The 24389-nt window shown below is 34.2% G+C and overlaps 2 protein-coding genes and 3 non-coding genes across 5 annotated transcripts; 4 read left to right on the top strand and 1 right to left on the bottom strand.

Moving 5' to 3' along the window:
* Nucleotides 1-7792: 7792 nt before the first annotated feature.
* Nucleotides 7793-16829, bottom strand: LOC123889725 (phosphoglucan phosphatase LSF1, chloroplastic). Its single transcript, XM_045939191.1, has 10 exons — nucleotides 16337-16829; nucleotides 16106-16212; nucleotides 14194-14656; nucleotides 13995-14066; nucleotides 13317-13438; nucleotides 12715-12930; nucleotides 8849-8954; nucleotides 8627-8739; nucleotides 8221-8365; nucleotides 7793-7995 (listed from the first exon to the last, which is right to left on the bottom strand). Exons 1-10 carry the CDS (start codon nucleotides 16628-16630, stop codon nucleotides 7876-7878), a joined length of 1758 nt encoding a protein of 585 aa, XP_045795147.1. The 5' UTR covers nucleotides 16631-16829; the 3' UTR covers nucleotides 7793-7875.
* Nucleotides 16830-17989: 1160 nt separating this feature from the next.
* Nucleotides 17990-18080, top strand: LOC123893335. Its single transcript, XR_006803441.1, has one exon. It is a non-coding gene; the product is annotated as a small nucleolar RNA snoR1 (small nucleolar RNA).
* A 213-nt stretch (nucleotides 18081-18293) lies between these two features.
* LOC123893325 lies at nucleotides 18294-18371 on the top strand. Its single transcript, XR_006803431.1, has one exon. It is a non-coding gene; the product is annotated as a small nucleolar RNA R12 (small nucleolar RNA).
* Nucleotides 18372-18461: 90 nt separating this feature from the next.
* LOC123893312 lies at nucleotides 18462-18544 on the top strand. Its single transcript, XR_006803420.1, has one exon. It is a non-coding gene; the product is annotated as a small nucleolar RNA SNORD24 (small nucleolar RNA).
* A 4684-nt stretch (nucleotides 18545-23228) lies between these two features.
* Nucleotides 23229-24389, top strand: LOC123892058 (F-box/kelch-repeat protein At3g23880-like). The gene has a single exon (XM_045941906.1). It carries the CDS (start codon nucleotides 23229-23231, stop codon nucleotides 24387-24389), a length of 1161 nt encoding a protein of 386 aa, XP_045797862.1.

Raw genomic sequence — 24389 nt, 5'->3', positions numbered from 1 at the left:
AACAAAGGACAAAGGAGGAAGAAAATGGAGCAAATCACCCACCAAATAGAGCTATCAACAGCTAGCACCCGAACCCCACCAACCTCTATCGGCTCCCGCACATGACTGGTTGCACCTCCCACTCGTAGAAGGAGCAGGGGGTTTCCAGGTTTTTTTTGCCAAAAACCACTTCTAGGAAGAAACTTTCACCTTATCCACCAAAGAGTCGACATAGACAATTCCCCTTGCAAAGAGTAAATTATTCCGAGAGTTCCAGATATACCACACAACAGCATGCCAAATTAACATCCAACCTAACCTAGACTTCCTACCCACTCCTAGACCTAGAAACAACTCGAAAAAACACCTAATATTATTGGGTGAAACTAACCGAAACCCTAACCATCGGGAAAGTTTATACCAAAAAGGTGAGGTAAAGTCACATGTAGTGAAAACGTGATCCACAAACTCCACGTAAACCCCACATAAAACACAGAAGGAACCAGATGCCTCCCCAATAACTTTACGTCTTAGGAGATTTTGTCTGGTCGGTACTCTATCTTGAAGTAATTGCCAGGAGAAAACAATCACTTTTGAGGGAGCCCAAGACTTCCACACCTGCCATAAAAGAGAGTTTGGCTCGAAAGCAGCCTCCGCACCTATAAGTGCCAAGTAGGCCGACTTAACCGAATAGCTCCCACTAGGATCGTGATTCCAAACCCAGGAATCTTCCACCCCTAACATCGACGATTGTGTAACCACTTGCAGTAAATCCTAAAAAAGTTCAGATTCACCCACAGAAAGCTCCCTCGTCCACCTGAAATCCCAAAACCATCAACCATTCACCCACGAGACCATATCCCCCACTAACTCCAAACATTGTTATGAAACTTGGAACAACCTATTATACCGGTTTTTAAAAGGCATACCCCCAACCACGGATCAAACCAAAAAGCAGTTACAGTCCCATTACCTATCTTCCCATTCACGCCTTCTGAGAACCAGTCTGAATTTAAATCGCATGCACCCCCTAAGAGGGACACATATCTTTCCACCATAAAGATAACCCCATAAAACCATTTGGGCGACCCACTAGATGAGGTGGGGGAAAGAGGGAGCCGTATCTAGCTAAAATAATATCCCTCCAAATCCCTTGCCCCTCAGCAATAACCCTTCATCTCCACTTCCCTAAAGCTAAATTCACCGCACGGAGGTCTCGAATCCCTAAACCTCCACAACTCTTAGGTCTACACAATTTATCCCAACTAACCCAAACTATCTTACGATCTTAGCTAACACCCCCCACAAGAAATTTCTTTGAAGCCACACAATTTGTTTCCAAACTTTGGCCGGCATCATTAGAAAAGAAAGAGAGAGAGAGAGAGAGAGAGAGAGAGAGAGAGAGAGAGAGAGAGAGAGAATGGGTATGGAATTCAGTACCGATTTCAGTAACACGACCCTGCCACCTAAACTGATGAACCTATTTCGCCAAATTCCATGTTTTCTGGATAACGAAACCAAAAGGGGCTTCCAGGTACTTTCTTTCCGAGGATTAGCCCCGACTGGTAGCCCAAGATAGGTAAAAGGAATTGAGCCAAAACTACAATGGAGAAACCTCTCAACCAAATTGAGAAAATCAGTACTAACATTCACTCCCATTACACTACTCTTAGCAAAGTTAACATTAAGACCTAAGGCCAACTCAAAATATCGAAGGGTTGTTTTAAGCGTCCACAGGTTCTCCACAGATGCTTCTCCTACAAATAGTGTGTTATCTGCATACTGAAGGTGGGAAACAAATAAGCCATTTTTACCCACCTTAAAACCTTTAAACATTTCGAGCTCCTCCGCCCTATAAATCACACCATTGAGCCCCTCGACCACTAAAAGAAACAAAAAAGGGCTAGCGGATCATCTTGCTTTAACCCCCTCTGAATATTGATCTCCTCGGTCGGACAACCATTAACAAAAACATATAAATTCCCGTTAAACACACAAGCTTGGATCTAGCTACGCCATATTTAATCTATTATAGATCAAATACATCAATAATTCAATCAACCTAAAAATTAAATTTTATTTATAATAAGGATTAGAAGGATTCAAGAACACAAGTCATCATGGTATGAAATTTTCAACTATATTAATAATTAGGTTTAAATGCTCATTTGATCCATTTATTTTTTAAAAAGAAAAATGAAATTTTAGTCCCTTCTAAATACTAATGTTTTTAGTCTCAATTTAACTTTTTATGAAATTTTGGTCCCTCATCTTATTTATATAAAAATTACTAGAGTCATTCTATCATGATTCTATCATATGTCCTTAAGGTATATACTAAGATACTACAAATAGTAATTACTTCTTTTCTACCAAAAAAAAAGAAATTACTTCTTGAATAAAACAAATTTTGACTTCTAAAGAAATAAAATGTACAATTTTCAATACAAAATTACTACATATGGTACTAACAAGTGTCTTAAGGCACATGTTAACTTTTCCCAAATTAATATAGTTAGTTTTGGGTCTTGTCGTTCGATATGTTATTGAGACATGAATGGATTGGATTGTCTACGGTCACTGATCATCCAGTGACATCACAACCATTCAAAAAATTTGAAAAAAAAAAACAAGTTGAAGAGAGAGATGAAACTTAATGGTTGAGATCCCACATGAGGGAATCCAGTGGAAAACCCGCTGGAGAGAATCCATTCCCTATTTAGACATATCAAGATTAATGATATTCAATAAAAAAAAAAATACACCGAAGTATGCTCCTAGGTAAGCGACTGTCTTTGGATCCGCCTCTCGAGCACAAGGGCCGTTTTCATACATACATAAAAGGCTATCGATCATGAAGGTTTGCCTATGGCTACGCGTAAACTGTTAATCTTGAATATCAAATTATATTAAATTTTACAAAAATCTAAAATAAGATTAAGATTAACAATTTAGTATACTCATGTGCGCCACAACCACACATTTCTTCTCTATTCTAACATCTGCTTGTCTTTGTTCTGTATCTTCTTTCTGACTTTCAAGATCTTGTTTTTTATATTTGAAAATAATTTTCGTAAATTTTGTCATTGAAGAAATTACTGAGCCGAGTCGCAGACTAGGTCGCTCTCTTTAAGACGTTTCGTGGCATTGCCCAAAATAAAACAGCTCAGTTCAACTGTACCGATTTGCTACTGCACCGTAAAAATCAGGAAAGAAATACGCATTGAATAACGGTACTACGATACCACCTATATTGATACTATGATATCAATTAATTATGGTACGACGATACCACTTGAATTTCTGAAACAAAAAAAAAAATTGAGATGTAGAGTGTTGGAAAATATTTAGTTTCCTAGTTTGTTATTTCTAGGAGATTCTAAGCTTATCTATTATTTCCTTTTATGTTTGTACTCTTCCTATTTAAACCAGCCTTGAGCTGAGGAATAATACACAACAGTATTTACTTATTATTTTCTACATGGTATCAGAGCTCCCGATTTTGGGGGTCTCGCTTCCGCAAAACCCTAGCCGCCGTCGTGTTTACAATCTGACCACGACGACTGATTTTGTGTGCGGCACTGTTCACGCGTCACTGTTCATTCAAAATACTGTTCATCGGAGGCACTGTTCATACGTACTGTTCACGAGTACTGTTCACCGGCGTTACTTTTCTTTGCTGCTTCCGGTACTCCTTGGCTAAGATTATTAATTATGACGTTTTTTTATTCTCGACGACGATCATCCACTTTCAAATACCGTCGTGAATGCAAATATTGTCATCGTTTGGGACATACTATTTTTCAATGTTGGAAATTACATGGTCTTCCGCGACCTTCAAATCAGAAGAACAAAGGTGGAGGTGAGGGTCATACATTCCAAGTCAGTAATTCTGATCAAGAGCATCAGTCTTCTTCAATTCAGCTTTCATTCACGATGGAACAACTAGACAGACTGTACAAAATTCTTGAATCTAACACTCTTTCTGGCTCTGTTGCCCCCAAAGGTACTTCTGCCCTTTTTAGTGTCAGTCCCAGTCGTGCTTGGATAGTAGATTCGGGTGCAAGTGATCACATGACTGGTGATTCTACTCTGTTTTCTTCTTATAGTCCATGTGCAGGTAACCATAAAATAAAAATTGCGGATGGATCCTTTTCAGCCATTGCGGGTAAAGGTTCGGTTGTGTTGTCTCCAAGTCTAACCCTTAAAGATGTTCTTCATGTCCCAAATCTATCTTGTAGTCTCATGTCTGTCAGTAAATTAGCCCAAGATAGAAATTGTCAAACTAATTTTTTCCGTACTCATTGTGTTTTTCAGGATTTGAACTCGGGGAAGATGATTGGTAGTGCTAAGGAGAGTGGAGGACTCTACTACTTCGACATTGAACCTGAATCACAACTACCTTCCAAACCAATAAGTTCATGCTTTGAATCTTTTTTAGTTTTGAATAATAATAATGATGATGTTATGTTATGGCATTCACGATTAGGTCATCCTAGTTTTCCTTATTTAAAACACTTATTTCCTGAGTTATTTCGTAATAAGGATTTATCTTTGTTTAAATGTGAAGCATGTGAATTTGCAAAACATCATCGTTCTCATTTTCCATTACAGCCCTACAAACCATCAAAACCTTTTTCTGTTATTCAAAGTGATGTTTGGGGCCCTAACCGAACGAGTACACTTTCTCATAAAAAATGGTTTATCACATTTATAGATGATCACTCAAGAGTTAGTTGGGTGTACTTGTTAAAAGGGAAATCTGACGTTTGTCAGGCCGTAAAAGATTTTGTTAAAATGGTGCAAAATCAATTTCAAACAAATATTCAAGTATTTAGAAGTGATAACGGCAAAGAATATTTTAACACAATGTTGAGTGATTTTTTTCGTGAAAATGGAATTGTGCATCAAAGTTCATGTCCTAACACTCCCCAACAAAATGGAGTTGCAGAAAGAAAAAATAGGCACTTGTTGGAGGTGGCTAGAGCTTTACTTTTCGCAAGTAAAGTACCAAATTATTTGTGGGGTGAAGCAGTTTTAACTGCTGCATACTTAATTAACAGAGTGCCCTCCAAAGTTCTTAATTTTAAAACTCCAATTCATATTTTCAAAGAATGTTTTCCTAATGATCGTGTTTCAAACGATTTGACCTTAAAAATCTTTGGTTGCACTGCATTTGTTCATGAACATAAGAATATTAGCAAACTCGAACCGCGTGCTATAAAATGTGTTTTTGTTGGGTATTCTCCAACCCAGAAGGGATATAAATGTTTTGATCCAAAAAACCAGAAAATGTTTGTCACCATGGATGTTACATTCTTTGAAAACAAACCTTTTTTTGACACGCATCTTCAGGGGGGAAATTTAAATGAAGATTCGTCTCAAATTGAGGACATGAGTTTTTTTAACTCGTTTCAAACTGAGGACATGAGTTTTTTTAATAATTTATCTTTGCCGGTATCACAAAGTTCTAAGACTTATACTTCTGCACCAACGAAAAATGGCCATGATTTTTTATCTAATCCTACTCCTGTTATGAGTAGTGAGCTTGGTGAATCCGAGCCTACATTTTCTCATGAAGAAAACAATGAGAATCTTGAAAACAATGATAATGATGATCTAATTGAAATGCCACAAAATAATGAGTCATATAAAGATAATAGGTTTGAAGCAGGAAACAAGACTTGGAAAGGAAAGGTTTTTGTGAGAAAGAATCACAAAGAAAGTGATGAGTCCACATCTCAACACTGTCATGAATCTGAACTGGGGGATGATCAACTTCCTAAAAAAAGAAAAGGTAAGTCTATCTCTGTTTCTGAGAGTCGTATTTTGTATCCTGATATCGATGATCCTGTGGCTGTTAGAAAACCTGTTAGATCTTGCACTAAATACACATTGTCCAATTTTATATCATATTCAAATTTGTCTTCATCTTTTTCTGCCTTTACCTCAAAATTGTCTAGTGTAGAGATTCCAAAAAATGTACAAGTTGCTCTAGAAGTTCCAAAGTGGAGGGAAGCTGTACTTGAGGAGATGAAAGCTCTTGAAAAGAACAAAACCTGGAGTGTTATGACACTACCGGATGGCAAGAAGACGGTTGGATGCAAATGGGTGTTTACTGTGAAGTATAATTCAGATGGGTCAATCGAAAGGTACAAGGCTCGATTGGTGGCTAAGGGTTTTACTCAAACCTATGGTATAGACTACTCAGAGACTTTTGCTCCTGTTGCAAAATTGAACACTGTCAGAATTCTCTTGTCTCTTGCTGCTAACTTAGATTGGCCCCTACATCAGTTGGATGTTAAGAATGCTTTTCTCAATGGTGATTTAGAAGAAGAAGTATATATGGACATTCCTCCTGGCTTTGAAGACAAGTTTGGATCAAATGTATGCAAGCTAAATAAGTCTTTGTATGGATTAAAGCAGTCTCCTAGAGCTTGGTTTGAAAAGTTCACTTATTCCATGAAGAAACAAGGATACATTCAAGTACAAGCTGACCACACCTTGTTCACAAAGTTCTCCCAAGATGGAAAAATTGCTGTCCTAATTGTTTATGTTGATGATATCGTCCTTACTGGAGATGATATAGTTGAAATGGCAAGAGTAAAGGAGAAATTAGCATTAGACTTTGAAATCAAGGACTTGGGATCCATGAGATATTTTCTTGGTATGGAGGTTGCTCGATCAAAAGATGGTATTGTAGTTTCCCAGCAAAAATACATTCTAGATTTATTGAAAGAAACATGAATGAGTGGATGTCGACCAGCAGATACTCCCATGGATCCTAATGCAAAACTTTGGGAAGAAGGTAGTGTTCCTGTTGATACTGGAAGGTACCAGAGATTGGTTGGGAAACTGATTTATTTGTCACACACTAGACCTGACATTGCTTTCTCGGTTAGTGTAGTAAGTCAGTTTATGCATTCTCCTTTTGAGGAACATCTTGAGGCAGTCTATAGGATACTGCGATATTTGAAAGCAAATCCTGGAAAGGGATTATTTTTTAAGAAGACTAATGAAAGAAATGTGTCTATCTTTACCAATGCTGATTGGGCAGGTTCAGTCACTGACAGAAGATCAACCTCCGGATATTGTACCTATGTTTGGGGTAATCTTGTGACATGGAGGAGCAAGAAACAAGGAGTTGTAGCAAGAAGTAGTGCAGAAGCTGAGTTTAGAGCTATGGCTCAAGGTATTTGTGAAGGATTATGGATCCACAGAGTCCTAGAAGAGCTTAAGATGAAAATTGAGCTTCCATTGAAATTATACTCTGACAGTAAAGCCGCTATTAGCATAGCTCATAACCCAGTTCAACATGACAGAACCAAGCATATTGAGATCGATCGACATTTCATAAAAGAGAAGTTAGATGCCGGAATCATATGTCTACCTTTTGTAACTTCGAGTCAGCAAACTGCAGATATCTTGACCAAAAGCTTAGCAAGACCCACCTTTGAGCATTTGATCGGCAAGTTGGGCATGATAGATATCTATGCACCAACTTGAGGGGGGGTGTTGGAAAATATTTAGTTTCCTAGTTTGTTATTTCTAGGAGATTCTAAGCTTACTTATTATTTTCTACATAGAGAAAAGAGAATTCAGATTTATTTTCGGAATTCCTGGAGTGAGGTTTCTGAGAAGTGAACTTCTCTATTTATAGAGGAGCCATGAGAACCAAAATAAGGGACCTGATCCGTTAGTGGACGGATCCAATCTGTAACGGACTGACCGAATCGTGGGGAGAAGGGAGAAGGGAAAATGTGCGCATTGACAGATAGAATAAAAAATACCTGTTTAAGAAAAATGGAACGGATTGGATCAAACGGATGACTCATCACACATTTAAAATGTTTTTAAGTATGACAACACCAATACTGTACATTATATTATGTGCAACTATTTAGGAGCTAATCTGACAGGACAGATGGAGAAAGCAATACAACGAGCAGCTTTCGCCAACATAAACCGCTCTTTTTCATTCAAAGGTCTTTCGATCACCTTTACAACGTTGGCATCCTAGAACAAAAATCAAACAATAAAGAGAATTGGCATTAGCAGGAATAAGCAGATGCAGATGCAGACAACAAACACAAGAAAAAATCAAATTGAAAACGAGAATTCATTTAGATTAGCAAGGTTGCCGTCCTCAAAATAATGCAAAAGAATAATGGCTTAATGAAGAAAATGCAAATATTGAACTATATATAGAAAATGCAAATAATGGCTTAATATTGAACATACTCTTTGCTGGTGCTGAACAGAAGGCCGAACGCTGGCAGTTTCACCAATCATGATTATATTGTTAACATTTCCGCTATCATCCCTTTCAGCTGGTGAAGATGTTGAATGCTTCCATTGTCCATTAACAATGAACTTGTAGTAATACCTGAAGGCAAAGGGCGATATCACATTCATGTGAAACAAAAATCTTACACGACAAAGAAATAAAGTTACTGTGTTGGGTTTTTCTAAGAGAGTCAATTGTATGCTTCTGACACAAGTAAGAAAGGAAAAATAAATCAAATAAATGAGTGTGTTTAGTATAAGAAATTGGCACAACAGATTATGTCTTCACGCTGAGGCCTGAGATGGAAAAATAATAGACTTCGAGTCCATATAAAGAATTATGTAAAAGTAGCACGCTTACTTTCCTTGTGGAAGTTTAACTTCTACTTCATGTCTTGATCCACCCCGATGCTTTGCCTTAACTGGTTCTTTCCAATTTCCAGTAAAGTCTCCAACCAAATTTACATCCTCTCCCTGAAACAATACAAGAAATGTTTTAAGAATTTTGGACTGCCATCTAATCCTCTTTAAGAATTTTTTAAAAAAATGCCAGAAACTGCAACGGAACTATCTGGTTTCTTACCTCATGACCATTCCATACAAATGTTACAGCATGTGTAGGAGGACCATCATGTTCGCCCCTTTCAACCATAGCTATAAGATCCCATGTCGCCCATGCAATTGCCGGCCTGCAGTTAATTCTCTATGAAATGCTTTTTTAAGTGAATAAAAAATTAAGAATGGAAAGATGACCCCAAAATAGATATGAAAGGAGGAAACAAAGGAAAGACAGGAACAATACATTAGATGGCATAATAATTTCTGTTTGAGTTGTGTGGGTTATCATATTACTGTGGTTTTTGTACGAGTTGAAACGTTAATTCTGGAATTTCTACTGTCATAGTGGATGTTTACAATACAAGACTAGCTCCTAGAAATAAGGTACAAAACTAATTAGAAGTACTTCTTTAAATAGGATACTGCGCTTATTGTTTCAGTATGTTACATTTCTTGAAGTTTCTTGAGAGTCCTATAATAGATTATGTATGAAATGAAAAATATAACATGCAATATGAAGAATTCTACATATTTTCCTCTCCTTACCCTTTCTATCAGTGGTATCTAGAGCCAGTTTATAGATCCACTTTTGTTTAGAACCTTATGGCCTCTCCTTCAAATATAACTACTCTCTTTCAATATTCCCCAAGCCAACTTCCCATTTTCTATGGTGAAAACTATGAATATTGGAGTGATCAACTGAAGACTTTCTTCATTTCCCGAGATCTTTGGGACCTTGTAGAAAAAGGATATAGAGCCACAACCAGTGGCTTTGCAAGGGAACCATTTGAAGCAATATAAAGAAATTGTAAAGAAAGATGCAACTTCCCTTCTCTACATTCAACTAGGATTGATCAAAGGCATTTATTCAAGAATTGTAGGTGTTAATAAGGCAAAAGAAGCACAGGATATTCAGCAAAATGAATATAAAGGCAGTGAGAAATTCATTTCTATAAAGCTTCAAAACCTTTGGTCCATAAACAACTTCAATCGCCCAAGCCAGAGGTAACTGCTGAAAATAATTTCTAACGCTTTTGACCTTAATCCTTATGACTTACCAATAGCTTTGAGAAAAGACAAAAGGTCTTGTGCCAAGTACCCTATTTCTCAATTTGTCTCTTCTAAACGTTTTCCCTTGCAGCACCAGAGTTTTATTACAGTTGCTGATTCTTTGAGAAATCCGACATCTGTCAAGAGGCACTAAAGGATGAAAGTTTGGTCCCAGTTATGGATGAGGAGCTGAAAGCACTTGAAAATGATGAAACTTGGGAGATTTTTGAGAGATCATGAGGCAAGAAAATTGTTAATCATGTGGATCTATACAGTTAAGCACAAATTAGATGACACTCATGATCGATACAGGGCAAAACTAATGACAAAAGGATACACTCAAACCTATTTTCCCCAATGGAAAAGATGAACATTGTTCATCTTGTACTCTCTCTTGTAGCCCACTATGTATGAGAACTATACCAGTTCGATGTCAAAAATGTTTTCTTGCATGGAGACTTAGAGGAGGTGTAAACGGAGATTTCCCGATGATTTATACAAATGGTGTGTCTTGGGATACAAAGCAAAGCCAAGAAGATCAAACATTTTTCTTCAAACTTTCACTTGGAGGAAAACTGATTGTACTTTTGTTTTATCATGACATTATTACAGAAGATCTGGTTGAGGGACAGTTGCTCAAGGAAGAATTATCAGCAAGGTTTGAGAGGAAGAACAAGAAAACATGGATGTAAATTGACATACTCAAAACAAGGGATTTTCATTTCTTAATGGAAGTATCTGTTTGATCTTTTGCAAGAAACAAGAAAACATGGATGTAAATTTGCAGGTACTCCCAATGAGGAAAATCATAGAATGAGCACAGAAGAGGAGTGTCAAGGTTCACAAGGGTCAATATCAGAGATTAGTGAGCAAGTTGATTTACTGGGCATACAATAGACCAAACTTAAGATATGCAGACAGTGTTGTGAGTAACCTTGTGCATGATCCAAGGAGGACGCACTTGCATGCCATAGAACAGGTATTACCAATGTAGTCAGGTTCTCGCACCGGGTCTTAGGTTCTTACGATCCTATGAGCTCGTGAAGGCCAAACGAGCTTAGAACCCATGTAGGTTCCTTTTTTTACCTGTCTGTAGTCAGGTTCTCGCACCGGGTCATAGGTTCTTACGATCCTAGTGGGTTTTTTGACCTGAACTCTAGACGGCACCGTCGTGAACCTCGCCGACGGTTAGTGTATGTTTGTTCTCGCTCATTTCTCACTTTCGTTCACTCCTCTCTCACTTTCAACCATCTCTTTCACTCAAACCTCTGTCCTCACTGAAACCTTCTGAACTCATCTCTTTCACTCTCAAGTTTCAACCCTCTGTTTTCATTTTGTTTTTTTTTAACCCTACCATTGCTTCTTCTAACCCTTTGTTATGAACTTATGAACATTTGGAATGATATTAATTAATTAAGTTTATTTTGTTCGTGTATTATATTTTTTTTTGTGTTTATGTGTATATGTATATATGTGAAGTTACAATTTTACCCTTAAGTAGGATCTTACGAATCGAGCTACGATCCCGATCTTACGATTCTCAACCAGCCTACCGATCCTACGTAGGATCTCGAACCTGACTACATTGGGTATTACAGTATCTCAAAGCCCCTTTACGAAGAGTACTCTTGTTCAAAAGAGGTGAAAGATTGATTATAGAGACCTATATTGATGCAGATTATACAGGCTCAATGACTGATAGAAGATTCACTTCAGGCTATTGCACTTTCTTGTGTGAAAACCTAGTTACTTCGAGGAGTAAGAAGATAAGTGTATTGGTTTGATCAAGTACTGAAGTAGAATTTATGGTTAAGGCACAGAGAATGTTGTAGCTATTATGGGTGAAAGTTGTTCTTGATGACTTTAAGTTAAAAGTATGAAGGACCTGTGAAGTTACTGTGACGATAGATCAGCTCTAAGTATTGCTCAATCCTTTTCAGTTTGGCAAGATAAAACACTTTGAGATAGATTGGCAATTCGTCAAGAAAAAATTGAATGCGGATTGATAACAAGAAACAACAGCCTACCTGCTGTGAGTGCATCAATTGCAGATGTGTTAACAAAAGGCTTGCTAACAGAACAATACAGCCAACTAACTTGCAAATTGGGAATGGTAGATATCCATTTACTAACTTGAGGGGGAGTGTTGTAACTACGTAGTAAATATGTAATTATTGGATTTTTTTTGTATTAGGTCCATTAATTAGAGTTTGTCAATATATTGAAATTTGTGCTTGTACTCTCAATGTAAACAAAATAATATTCAGAAATATTTTTCTACACTACCTTCGATACAAATGGACAAGTATCCAAACATTTGGAGAACCTCCCTTAAAGGATCCAAGTCAATTAAGTACTCCACCGGCCAAGCATCCCATACCTGCTCGATGTGGGACTTGGACACCCCATAATAACCAAGTCCCAATTAAAAAGGCAAAATACCTTCACTTTTTCATTTTATTTCCATTTGAAAGCTTTTATTGTTGCTAACTATTGAACTCTTTGATTTTAATGTGTGAAAGTACTTTGGTAAAAAAAAAGTGTGGAAGTAATTGTGAATTGAAAATGACTACAAGAAAGAGACCATTAGGAAATAAGAATAGAAGAAAACATATACAAAAATAAAAATAATGGATTTGTTTCAAAAAAATCAGCTGGTAATCAATCATCCTCCATTGAAATTTGTAAGGCTGAGACAGAACTCGTTGTAACTTATCACCACTCACCTCGAAAGAAAAAGAACTTATACAGATCCTATATTTTCAAACAACGTGGCGAAGTAACAATTTAACTTTCAGTAAACATGTAATACAGAAGTGTTTACAGTTTAGCAAGAATAACCTGTCAGGCCTGCACGTGTGCATCCCAGTGACCCAAGTATAAGCTGCATGAAGGGAAACGTCTGTCATCCAATGTAGATATGCAATCACACAAGCAGGAGACCTATCAAATCCAGAAGTGCAAGTAACAAAAACACGGAGATTCTTTCTTAGCAACCGTAATAAAAGCCCAACACAAAATGGGAGTTTTTTTCTCATGTCATAAGAATCTCCATCCCTGAAAAATAAAAGGAAAACTGAAATCAAAGAAGAAAACAAAGTTTCAGAGGAAGAAAAGCAGAGGATAGTCAGAAGTTCTGATGCCAAGTTCTACAAGACTAGACGATATTTGTTATTCCCTTCAATTTAGAATTAGTATTTCAAAAGACCAACAAAAAAAAGAGTTGAATCATATCAAAATCATATTCAGCACTTGGAAATTTATATCATAAAGTGAATCTTGACACTTATCAGATTATCGTTAATATAATAGAAAAGGTTGAAAATTCAGACAAAAATATCAGATGAAAGTATAGCAAAAGTAGACAAAATATCTTATATGAATTCTTCAGGAGAAAAAAAAAATAGATCAGAAAAACTGACAGGGTTCGGACCCTAGATTACCGTATAGGGTAGTTGATGATGAGAATATTATTCCTTTGACAAGCATCATTGATCGATTTTACATTGATTCCCCAATTTTCAGCTTCAGTTCCACTTTGGAAGTTCAGAACAGCAGTAACTCCCTGTTCCATAAATTTCCAATTATAGTGACAGAATCCAATTATAATGACAGAAAGATGTGGTTCTTAAAACGCTTTATAAAGAAATAAAAACATGATAAAATCTACAGTAGTCAAGAAGAAAAGACCAATTTTGTGGGAATTTAGGGACAAAAGAAATAGATGTTTTAAGTGCTAACACTGTTCCCTTAGCTATACAAATATCTGCTCACTAACCACTAAGAGACGCGACACATTTCCAGAATAAAAAATTTCCATGTTACAGCATGACACCTTTGACTCAAAAACACCTTGGTTAAATGCTCAGTGTATTTCAACAATGTAATGCATAGGTGTTAATTAGAGTTATTTCCCTGGTGCACAGCTGAAATAAACTAAATAGCAATTAGTGGCTACAGTATCATTGATTCAACTACAGAGAAGAAACAAAAATATGTTTGTCTAATGATACATTCAAGTTTTGTAACTGAAGCGAGTATTAAGTTATTCATTTGCAACAGTCACTGTCAATGCATAAAACTGCAACTTGGTTTGCTTGGAATGAAGTCAGCATCATTACCTCAACTTTTGACAAGGTTTCCACATCTTCCTCTGTTTGTATACAAGATCCCACATATATTTGCTCGGTAATCTAAGAATTTACAAGATAGAAATATTCTATTAAAATTGCAGAAATATTATAATAAACAAAAAATATCATAAAGAAAGTAACAAACAAATCAAGTGTATCACATTATAAAATACAATATACTGCGTACCTTACTATAACGCATACCAAGAGAGTGATTATAGTACATCTCATCCTTGGAACGATCTAGAGCCTTAATATATTCTTCAAGTGGAAAACTTCCGTGAGCCCAATCTCCATCTCCACATGCTTCTTCAGAGAAAACACAAGCAAGTTGTATCGTTTGTTCAGTAAATGAATTTCTTTCACCATGGGTGATGGCATGTTGATTTTGATTGCCCAATAACTTGCTTCCATTTGAGTTAAGAAACTTTGAGTTGAACGTCGAAAATCCAGAACTCCCACCGCTCTCACTAGATGGTTGTAAATTTGATGCTAATAGTGTCTTGTTCCATGTGACAAAAGGAACTCGGCCTCTATTATACACTATTTCAAGATCATTCATCTTATTATGCAGTAGTTGAATGGGAAATGTAGATGCAGGCCTCTCAAGAACCAAGCTAAAAGAACTTGTTTGCTCCTTTAGCACCTTCCTGAGGAAACCAAAAGACTGAAAAATGAAAACAAAACACTGATGAACAGAAAAGATTATGAGATGATGACAAAATAGGAACTTTGCAACTTTCTACGGTATCTTAGAACAAAGGGCCTATTTGTAGTGCAACAAAAAGATATAAAATCAGTTGCAAACCAAAACCCCAGAGCACACAATCACAGGAAAATATAAGAATCTCTGGGTTAGCTTGTTCAAAAAAAAAGAATCTCTGGGTTAATTGGGTAGAGAGAGACCATTTGTTCTTTGAAGGAGATTAGCTTTGAGCAGTAGAAATGTGAATTCCTCAGTAATCTCTTATTTCACGAATAGTACACCTTTTATTTTCATTACTGGATTACTTTTCTTCCATTAATTGTTACTGCTATTTATGGTCTCTAATAATTGGTTTGACCTTCCCATCCAGATATTAGAGGGAAAGCCAGTGTTACCGGAGATGAAGGACATATGGGACAAGAAAGTGGAACTTTCGGATTTTATAGAATTAGACCTTGTTAGGTGGATTGCTAGAATTGAAAGGTTCTTTTAGGAGCAAGAAATTCACCCGTCTAATAAGCTGCAATGGCATTCATGAGCATGAAGAGTCTATAATGTTGGTTTCAGTCTTGGTGTCAAGACTCAAGAGAACCTTGATGCATACTGGGACTCCTTCTCCACAGCTATGATACGAAGATCCAGTTATGGTAGTTATTATGTTTGTAATTTGTGTGTCTAAAGCAGCACATACCTTTCTGTACTTCTAATGTATTTACAATTAAATGCTCAAGTTTGGGATTGAGCAATCTCTCCCCCATTTTTATTCTATACAACTAAGAGAGATATTAACATGCAACTAATTCTAACACTACTTTTCAAGCTGGAGCATACATGTAAGATACACCAAACTCGTTACAAATAGATTCGACCCAAGGTCCTCTAAGAGACTTAGTCAACAAACCAACAGAATCAGTCATGATTTTTCCTAAATGAATCTAATCTCTCACAAAGTGGCATTGAATCTCTATGTGCTTAATTCTTTCCTGAAAGACTGAATTGGAAGTGATAAGTAGCGCAACCTAGTTGTCACGAATTAATTCCATTGCTTCGACATCTCCCAAGTTGAGTAGCCAGCTAATTATTATCATAAATACATTTAATTTAATGATTCAGCAACAAACAATTAACCGGTTAAATATGTTTTTAACCCCTGTAATCATCTCAACTTAAAAAACCTCGCCAAGAAATTGTTCCACCCAGGGATCGAACTTGAGTTTTGTCGAATGATCAAATTTTGTTTTTCGTATCTCTAGTCTCTACTATACAAAATTATATTTTTTTAGTCCATAATTTATTTAAAGAGACTAAAATTAAAAATTTAACCCAAAATAGAAACCCAGCATCCAAATTCCAAACATATCCTAAAGCAAAAAATAAAAATGAGAATGCATACTGTGTATCTCCAACATCTTTAATCTCAACAAGACTATTCCGCGACGAATCACCAGCTTTCTTCAAAGTATCACCCACCATAATTATCCTAGACTTTTCAGCATTACCCTACAATAACAACACAAATCAAAACAAACAAGAAAAATAATAATAATAAAAAATAGAAAGAAACTAGTTAATTAATTGATTAATCACTTCATGCAATGAGATTACTTTACTTTAATTTACTTACGCCTTTAGCGAGAGAGTGGATAATAATTTTTCCATCGGATGTAAGAGCGAATCGAATTCCGAGTGGTTTTTCGAGAGTGACGAGATACTCGTTGAGATTCATTTTGAATGTAGACTTATTATTAGTAGACATTGCTAGAATTCTGTGGTTTTTTAGGGTTTTGACATTGTAGCGAAGAAGGTGGTGGTTGTTGAAGAAGGAGAGTGAGATGGGAGAGAAGGAAGAAATGTTGGTGGTGGTGGTGAGGAATTGAGGTGGAGGAAGATGGTGGATGGTGAATTGGAGAGAAAGCATGGTGAATTTTGATGGTTATGGTTATGGTTGTTAATGGAGGAAGTGAAGCATGTGAGGTGAGAAAAAGGGTAGTGTGTGTATTGTTGAGAGAATCTAGAAGAAGTTTTGAGGAAGAGAAGGAAGAAGAGATTGCAGTCAACGTCAGGGGTGTCTTTTTTTGACAGATTTTTACCTGCTTTTCTAAACCGTACGTTATGGAGATTACTATTTTAAATGCTTAAATAATCTCACATGTCCACATCATTTGTATAGTACTACATGACAATAATGAAAGCAATTTCAAAACCTAATAAATATCTTCATGCTCCCACAATAAGATAAAAAATAGGACAGAATTGTGATCGGGAGGGAATTGGAATCAGGCCTGATCATGAGTGAAGAGTGGTATGGTATGTGTTGAGTATTGTCGTCCATCGATTAAATCAATAGATATGTTTTGTTCACCAAAATGAAATTTTAAGATGATAGTAATATGAGAACTACATTCTCTATACTAACTCAATTTCAAATGAAAAATTAAGGTAGATGTTACTTTGGCAAGAACCGTCATAATACTAAAGTAAGTTTGATTCATTCTAAGATATTTGGTACAAATGCAATGTTGACGCGGGATTTCACAATGAGATTGGTAAAACAAGTATAGGATGGTGCATCAGAGACTAAGGGGTCAATTTGTATCGGCGGTTACTTCATGGCTACAAGGAAGGTATTCAATCATTGAAGGTGAAGCAATAGCCATGATGGAAGCTATGAAGGAAGTTGTGCAAAGAGGCTTCGTAAATGTCATATTTGAGACCGACTCAAAGAGCATAGTAGATGTTACTGATTGCCTATATACCAATGTCTCAGGATTTAGTTTCTTTAATTTGTAAAATTAAAAATATGTTGTCTTTATTTTCAAATTTAGAGGTGAAGTTCATAAAGCGATGAACGCATATGGTTGCGTGGTTGAACCAATGAACAAAACACATAAGCCTTTGAGAGTGCTGCTAACTTGGCTCATCCATCATTTTGTCTTGATCAATTTATGTTTTATGTCATGCTTGTGAGAGTAATTTATAAAAATTCTGGGGGTGATAATAATGGGAATTAGGTGTGATTAACAAACACTCAACAATAAAACTCAACCCATAAAAGCCCAATCATATAACGTGATTTTTTCAAACACCAACCCTAACCAAAAACCTATAAAAACCACAAACCTCTGTTAACTTTTTCAAACCCTAAAACCTCGCTGAATTCAAATCTCAATTTCGCAGATGTAGCCGCATCATCTTTGTTACTGGATCAACAATTTTTTTTCTTTTTGTTTTTCCAAAATCCTTCAATTTTTGTTAATTGTTTTTTTGTTTAAACAAGGACGAAGATGAATAATGCTTTATTCTGACACCTCTTGTATGAGATGAATCAATTGATTCATCTTTGAGCACATTAAGCAACTCTCTGAGTCCTTTTATTCCAATTTTCTCTGTTCTTTCAATTTTTATTTATTTTGTTTTGTTTTTATTTTCAAATAATTTATCTAAGCCTAATATTTCAATTCTTTGATAATCAATTTGGTATTTCAATGAATCTATCATTAGGCAAAATAGATACAATTTATTTAATTTAGTACATCATTTTTTTTTATTTGAGAATTAGTACATGTTTTAGTCATGTATGATGTGGAATGATGAAGAATTTGACGGATACAATTGATATTATAAATATATGATATTATAATCAGCTACTTCTGACTACATCAATCACAAACTTTTGATTTTGTAATTGTGACTTTTTTTAGTTTTAATTAGATTAGATTTTTATGTGTGGAAAATTTGATTATGTTTTGAGCCAGTGATGTAAGAAAATATTTGCTACTCTTGATGGGATCAACCCAGTTGATGATTCTTATCCACCAAGATCTCTGAGGCTCGACTTGTTTTGTCTTTGATTCTTTCATCAATTAATTTTCATTGTTTATTTGAAATATTTTACCAAGATCTCATGGTTTAGCAAAATTCTCTAATGTAGTTGGTACTAAAACGTGGATGGGAGTAGTTCCAAATTCCCTTGCTGCAGCTGTGTGTAATTTATATGGTGTTTCATCACCTTCTAGTTGAATGAAAGTTGTCTTAATTTCAAAAAAAAAAAAAGTTGTTTTTCATACTAAGGAAAAAGGATTGAATTTTATTTTTTTTTAATAACAAATTATTAGTATATTACATATTATTTTGACAGTACCCTCACCATTTAAATCATGTTACATCGATATAATCTGATGTTATATATCTCTATCTCTATTATTCATACTTTTGGAGTAAAAAAATAAGTCAAAATTAGAGATTTGATCTAATGGTAAAAAAGCATTTTTTAAAGCCCTATCATCTACCCTATAATGTATTGGAGCACTTCGTCACCCTAATTTTTCATACAAATTATTTATCGAAAAGGAATAGGTAAAAACAACATTAATTAATATATTATATTATTGATATAACAGTAAATTCATTTTTTTTTAAAGGAAAACATTTATAAAAAAAAAAGGAAAACAGGCCGGTCTTAAACTAACCTAATAAAGATGGAAAAAAGAAATAAAAAAGCAAATTTCATTACACAAGGTCTTTGGGAGACCTTGGTTCTAAAATGATTGATTTATTCTTTATAAAATATCCTAATTGAGATTAGATACATATATTTGGCTCTTGGTTTAGACTAATTTTTTAAGGAAAAGTACAGAAACTCGTGCATTTAAGGCATTGAAAGTGTGAAAAGTTGTTTTTATCAACATTAACTTTATGTTTTATTTTTATTTTGGGTATACTTAATAAGTGCACCGGGTGTACCGTTTAACATGACCCATTTTTTAATTGAGATTAATTTGATTTCCTCTCGCTACTATAATTAGAATTTTTTGTTTAGTTAATTAATTAAGTCATTGAGTTTGGTCTAATGGATGATAGAGGTCGTAGGTTCTTTTGTTCCATTGTAAAACAAAAACAAATATAAAAACAAATGTTACTTAAGTTTGAAGAAATATAAAACTTTCAGTATATGATAAGTGATTTGGTTGAGTTGACATATATGTTAGGGGATGCTTTCACTTGTCCAACAATACCCACATTTCAAAACAAGACACGAGGAATTTCCTAATGGGAGTGATGATATAACCGGATGTTTTTGAGATTCGTTAAAATTAACGTTTTTGAATAAAAATGTATGAACAAAGAACAATGAATGCTTTTTTTAGATTTCTTTAAAATTGAACATGAATGATCTATATAATATAACATTTCAACTCAACGGTGAATTTTATAACGTTTATGATTGTTTTTTTTTTACACAAAAAAAAAAATTATGTTTGGTAACATCACTCAAATGTTACACTAATATAATTTTATCACTCTATCTCTATTACTCTATCTCTATTATTAATACTTTTGGATTAAAAAAAAGTCTTAGTGTCTATTTTAAGTTTAACTTGTTTATTTCAATATTTTAATCATTTGGTGACATATAAAATATAGATTTTCTACACCAAATTAGATCAATATGTATTTTATGGTAATTGGTCTGCCAAATAGATATACATATGTCTCATAGTTCCAGTGCGAAAGTCATTTTTATATCTTGTTTCTAACTCTGGATAACTTTCCGACATCGCGACAACATAGCCTTTTTCATTTTCTGGTTCCTTTCCTTTTGCATATGTTGGTTTTGAGGTATACAAAGTTCTTCTATCCTTAAATAATCAAAATATTATCATATTTAGAAGTGATCAAGAATGATATAAAGTAAATGAACTTATCATACTATAGAGAGAATAAAAAAGATTATTGCTAAAGCTAAAGTTCGCAAGACTGTCGAGAAATTGCTTCTCAATCAAGTAAAGTTTATTTTTTGTTGTTGTTTTGCTCTCAATCATGAATGAAACAGTTATTCTCTATTAATTATTAAGCATAGACATTGACACGGAATAGTTATAGGTAGACATTAATGGTAACCGTTTGGTGTAACGAGTTTTCACACTGTCCATCAATTATAACAATCTTAGATCATTAGAAAAAGAGATTAGTTTTATTATAAGAAAAAGTTTGTTTTTTAGTTCACGGAATGGTTGATGTACTTGGTCTGTAATATATGTTTAATGAAATAAAAAGTAAACTTTATCTTAATTATAATAAATAGTATATTAGTTGCTTTAAAAAAAAAACTAGTATGTTAGTCCATGCCATGCACGAGATTATTTTCCTTTTTAATATTATTTATGTATTTATTTTGATATATTATTTGAGTAATTTAGTTTAAAATTATACGATAAAATTAAGATAGGTTTTGCAAGATATTGTTTTAACGATGTTACATGATAGAGCGATATGAAAACTATTATTTTGCTTCCCGTTTTACACTATTAGATGATAGATTATTTCTATTATCTTCATCCCTTGGACTATATAGTGACCCTATAAATATAAAATAATTATAAACTCGACTCTCAAATGAAAATTTAATTAGTCAATGATCATTTTTAATAGTGTGGTAGAAAGTGTTATATATTTCTCATTCTAGACCGGTTAGAGATTCTCTCTCTCTTTCTATATTTCTCCCACAAGATAAATTTTATTTTTTTAATAATATTTATTTTCTTATGTTTTTTCTTTTGAAGGCTGTCTATTTTATTTTTTCATTTTATATTATTTTGAATGTTGTATATATTTTTCTTTCAATTATTTATGAGATTTATTTTATTTAATTTATTTGTGTATGAAAATACGATATATATTTAAGGATGTTACATAGTGGGGTGGGAAGTACTACCCCGTTCCTTGTTCTCCGTTCAACAAAACTAAGAGATTTTGTCTCCCTCTCTCCCTCCCTCTCTCTCTCTCTCACACACACACACACATCTCTATCTCCTAGGACTCTCTAGGGACTCTATCAATAAAAAACAGCGGTAAATTTTATACTATTTTTCAAATGAATATTAACATACTTTGATCATTGTACCACATAAAGTATAAATCAACGCATAAAACCCGTGCATATTAACATACTTATACAAAATGATTATTAACATACTTTGATCATTCAAATGAATATTAACATACTTTGATCATTATACTAAATTTACTACTTATACAAATAATTTTTTGACGTTATAGTATAAATCAACGCATAAAACCCGTGCATCGCACGGGTAAGTGTCTAGTTACTATCTTCTACTTGCACTTTTTATCATGGGAGATCACTTTTCATCGTGCTAAATAAAATTTTGAATAAGTGATTCCTGTGAAAAAATATGAAATATGAAAATGTGGATAACCCCGCAATCGATATTCAAATTTTAATTAGTCAATGCGTATTTTAAAAAAAAGAATAAAAAAGTCTTCTAAAAAAAAGATTTAAAAAAAAATCTTCGTATCCCAAAAAAAAAAAACTTCTTATCTCACTTATTTATTGGATTGATTGTTGGATATATAAAAAATAATCCGTAACAAATAAAAAACTAATTTAATCGTAAAAATTTTGCTCTGATATGTATTGTTTAGAATCCACTTTTGCTCTGATATATGGTTTATTTAGTGAAAGACTAATTATGTGTTTAATAGTTCATTTTTCTTTGTCGTTTTAGAAAAAAAAAAAAGACAATAAATTAAGAAAATGCATTTTTGCATCTTATCTTCCTATTATACCCTTATTTTAATTCACCGATAAATTCCTTTTATTTTTTTGCACACATTTTATCTTTTCAATAAATTTAATATATTATGTACAAAAAATAAATTAATATGTTGTGTACAAAAAAAAAACTTTAGTTTTTCAAATATATATTAAATCTTTCACGGTTTGAAAAACTACTCCTAAATATTTGGAATTTATATGAGGGTATAATAGATAAAATATAACCTTAAATTATCAAAAATACAAACAATTTGAAACAATTTTTTTCTTTTTCTAAAACGACAAATAAAAAGGAACAGAGAGAATAATAATTCCTTGGAACCCGTACTTAGGGTCTGTTTGGCCTGACTTTTTTAGCTCATTTTTAGAGCTTATGCAAACAGCTTATGCAATTTTTATATATTATTATAAGTTTGTTAAAGTAGTTTATGATAAAATAGCTTATAAAATTACAGTTTTCACTAGTGTGAACTTATAAAATAGCATAAAACCTAATTTATATTATATAAGTTGTTTGTATAAACTTTAAAAAAAGTTAGGCCAAACTAGCCCTTAATTCTAATCATGACCACCATCTGAATTAAAGAATCTTATACAAAAATATCCACACGATATGATTTTGATAAACAGTTTATTTTTCAAAATATTATATATGATCACCGTTTTACATTGTTTTACATTGTTTCTTGCATTTCGGTGGGTTTTGTTTTCCTAAAATTTAGCATCCCTCCAATTATAGTATTTCTTTTATTTATTTATTTATTTTTGGTCCAATTATATTTCTAAGTCCATACTTTATAATTCTTCTCTTTCTTGTACTAAATAGCAGACTTTACTGAGCTCATTGTAGCACAGGAGGAGCAGCAAACTGTATCTTAGTTAAGAAGTCCCCAAATAGTTAAGATCACCAAAACAAACTTTTCAACCCCGTACAAAAATGTCTGACAAGGTTATGATCGGAAAACACCAAAACGACACCGCCGAGAATCACCGGAAACCATTACCGTTCTTGCCGGACGAACTCATCTTTCAAATCCTCTTGCTGCTTCCAGTGAGAATCCTTCTACAACTGAAGTGCGTGAGTAAATCATGGAACACCCTAATTTCCAACCCCAAATTCGCAAAATCTCACCTTCAAAGCATAACCATGAATCCAACCATAACTGTTCAACGATTTTTCTCTTCTTATATTACTGGTAGTTGTAGTTCAAAAAAACTCGTATCTTTTCCTGTTAAAAAATTGCTCGAAAATCCACCAGAATATACTAAACCTGTTGAATTCAGCATAGGATACAGGTTCGCTATTTTTGGTTCATGCAATGGGTTGTTGTGTCTGTTTGATATATTTGAAGATTATGTTAAATTGTGGAACCCTTCTATTAGTTTAGAATCCGAAAAATCTCCAGCACTTGATTCTTTTCTTAAACATAGGTGGATCTCATATCATGGATTTGGCTATGATCGTGTTAATGATAAGTATAAGGCGCTAGTAGTTTTGTCTGGTAAGGGTACTTATTCTAGTGAGAAAAATGTCACAAAAATTTATACTTTTGGTGGAAATTCTTGGAAAACTATTCAGAATTTCCCTTGTACTGGGTTTGGTAATGCCTATGTGCAAGCTTGCAATGGAAAATTTGTGAGTGGCAATTTAAATTGGATAATTAAAAAAGATGTTAGTTTTAAAACTGTGATTGTTTCTTTTGATCTTGAGAAGGAGACTTATAATGAAGTTTTATTGCCCGAACATATGTTAGTTTCTGTTTGCCTTCCTAGGCTTGGTGTTTTGAGTAATTGTCTTTGTGTGTGTTTCAACTTCAAAACTCATTTGGATTTTTGGTTGATGAAAAAATATGGAGTTGTTGAGTCGTGGACTAGATTGATGAGGATCCCTTGTGCGCAAATACGTCGTTGTGTATACCCTTTTGATAATGTTGAACCCTTGTTCATTTTTGAAAATGGTATTATTTTGTTGGGAGCGGATACCGAATTTCTCCTGTATAACTTAAATAATGGTAACTTGGATTGTCCCTTGATTTGTTATAGTACTGTGTTTAGTGGACATATTTACCATGAGAGTCTTGTATCACCACAATTGTAA

This window comes from Trifolium pratense, linkage group LG6 (assembly GCF_020283565.1).
Source record: "Trifolium pratense cultivar HEN17-A07 linkage group LG6, ARS_RC_1.1, whole genome shotgun sequence".
Classification (NCBI taxonomy): Eukaryota; Viridiplantae; Streptophyta; class Magnoliopsida; order Fabales; family Fabaceae; genus Trifolium; species Trifolium pratense.
The sequence above is the reverse complement of the archived record's forward strand: the minus strand, read 5'-3'. Positions and strand labels throughout refer to the sequence as shown.

Bases quoted from the DNA above. Each gene is read 5' to 3' on its own strand.
- LOC123892058 (XM_045941906.1), top strand. From the start codon at position 23,229: ATGTCTGACAAGGTTATGATCGGAAAACACCAAAACGACACCGCCGAG.
- LOC123889725 (XM_045939191.1), bottom strand. From the start codon at position 16,630: ATGCTTTCTCTCCAATTCACCATCCACCATCTTCCTCCACCTCAATTC. The intron at 14,067-14,193 runs GTACGCAGTATA...GTAAATTCTTAG, and splicing joins TTGGTATGCGTTATAGTAAG to ATTACCGAGCAAATATATGT. The intron at 8,366-8,626 runs GTAAGCGTGCTA...CTTTGCCTTCAG, and splicing joins GTTAAACTTCCACAAGGAAA to GTATTACTACAAGTTCATTG.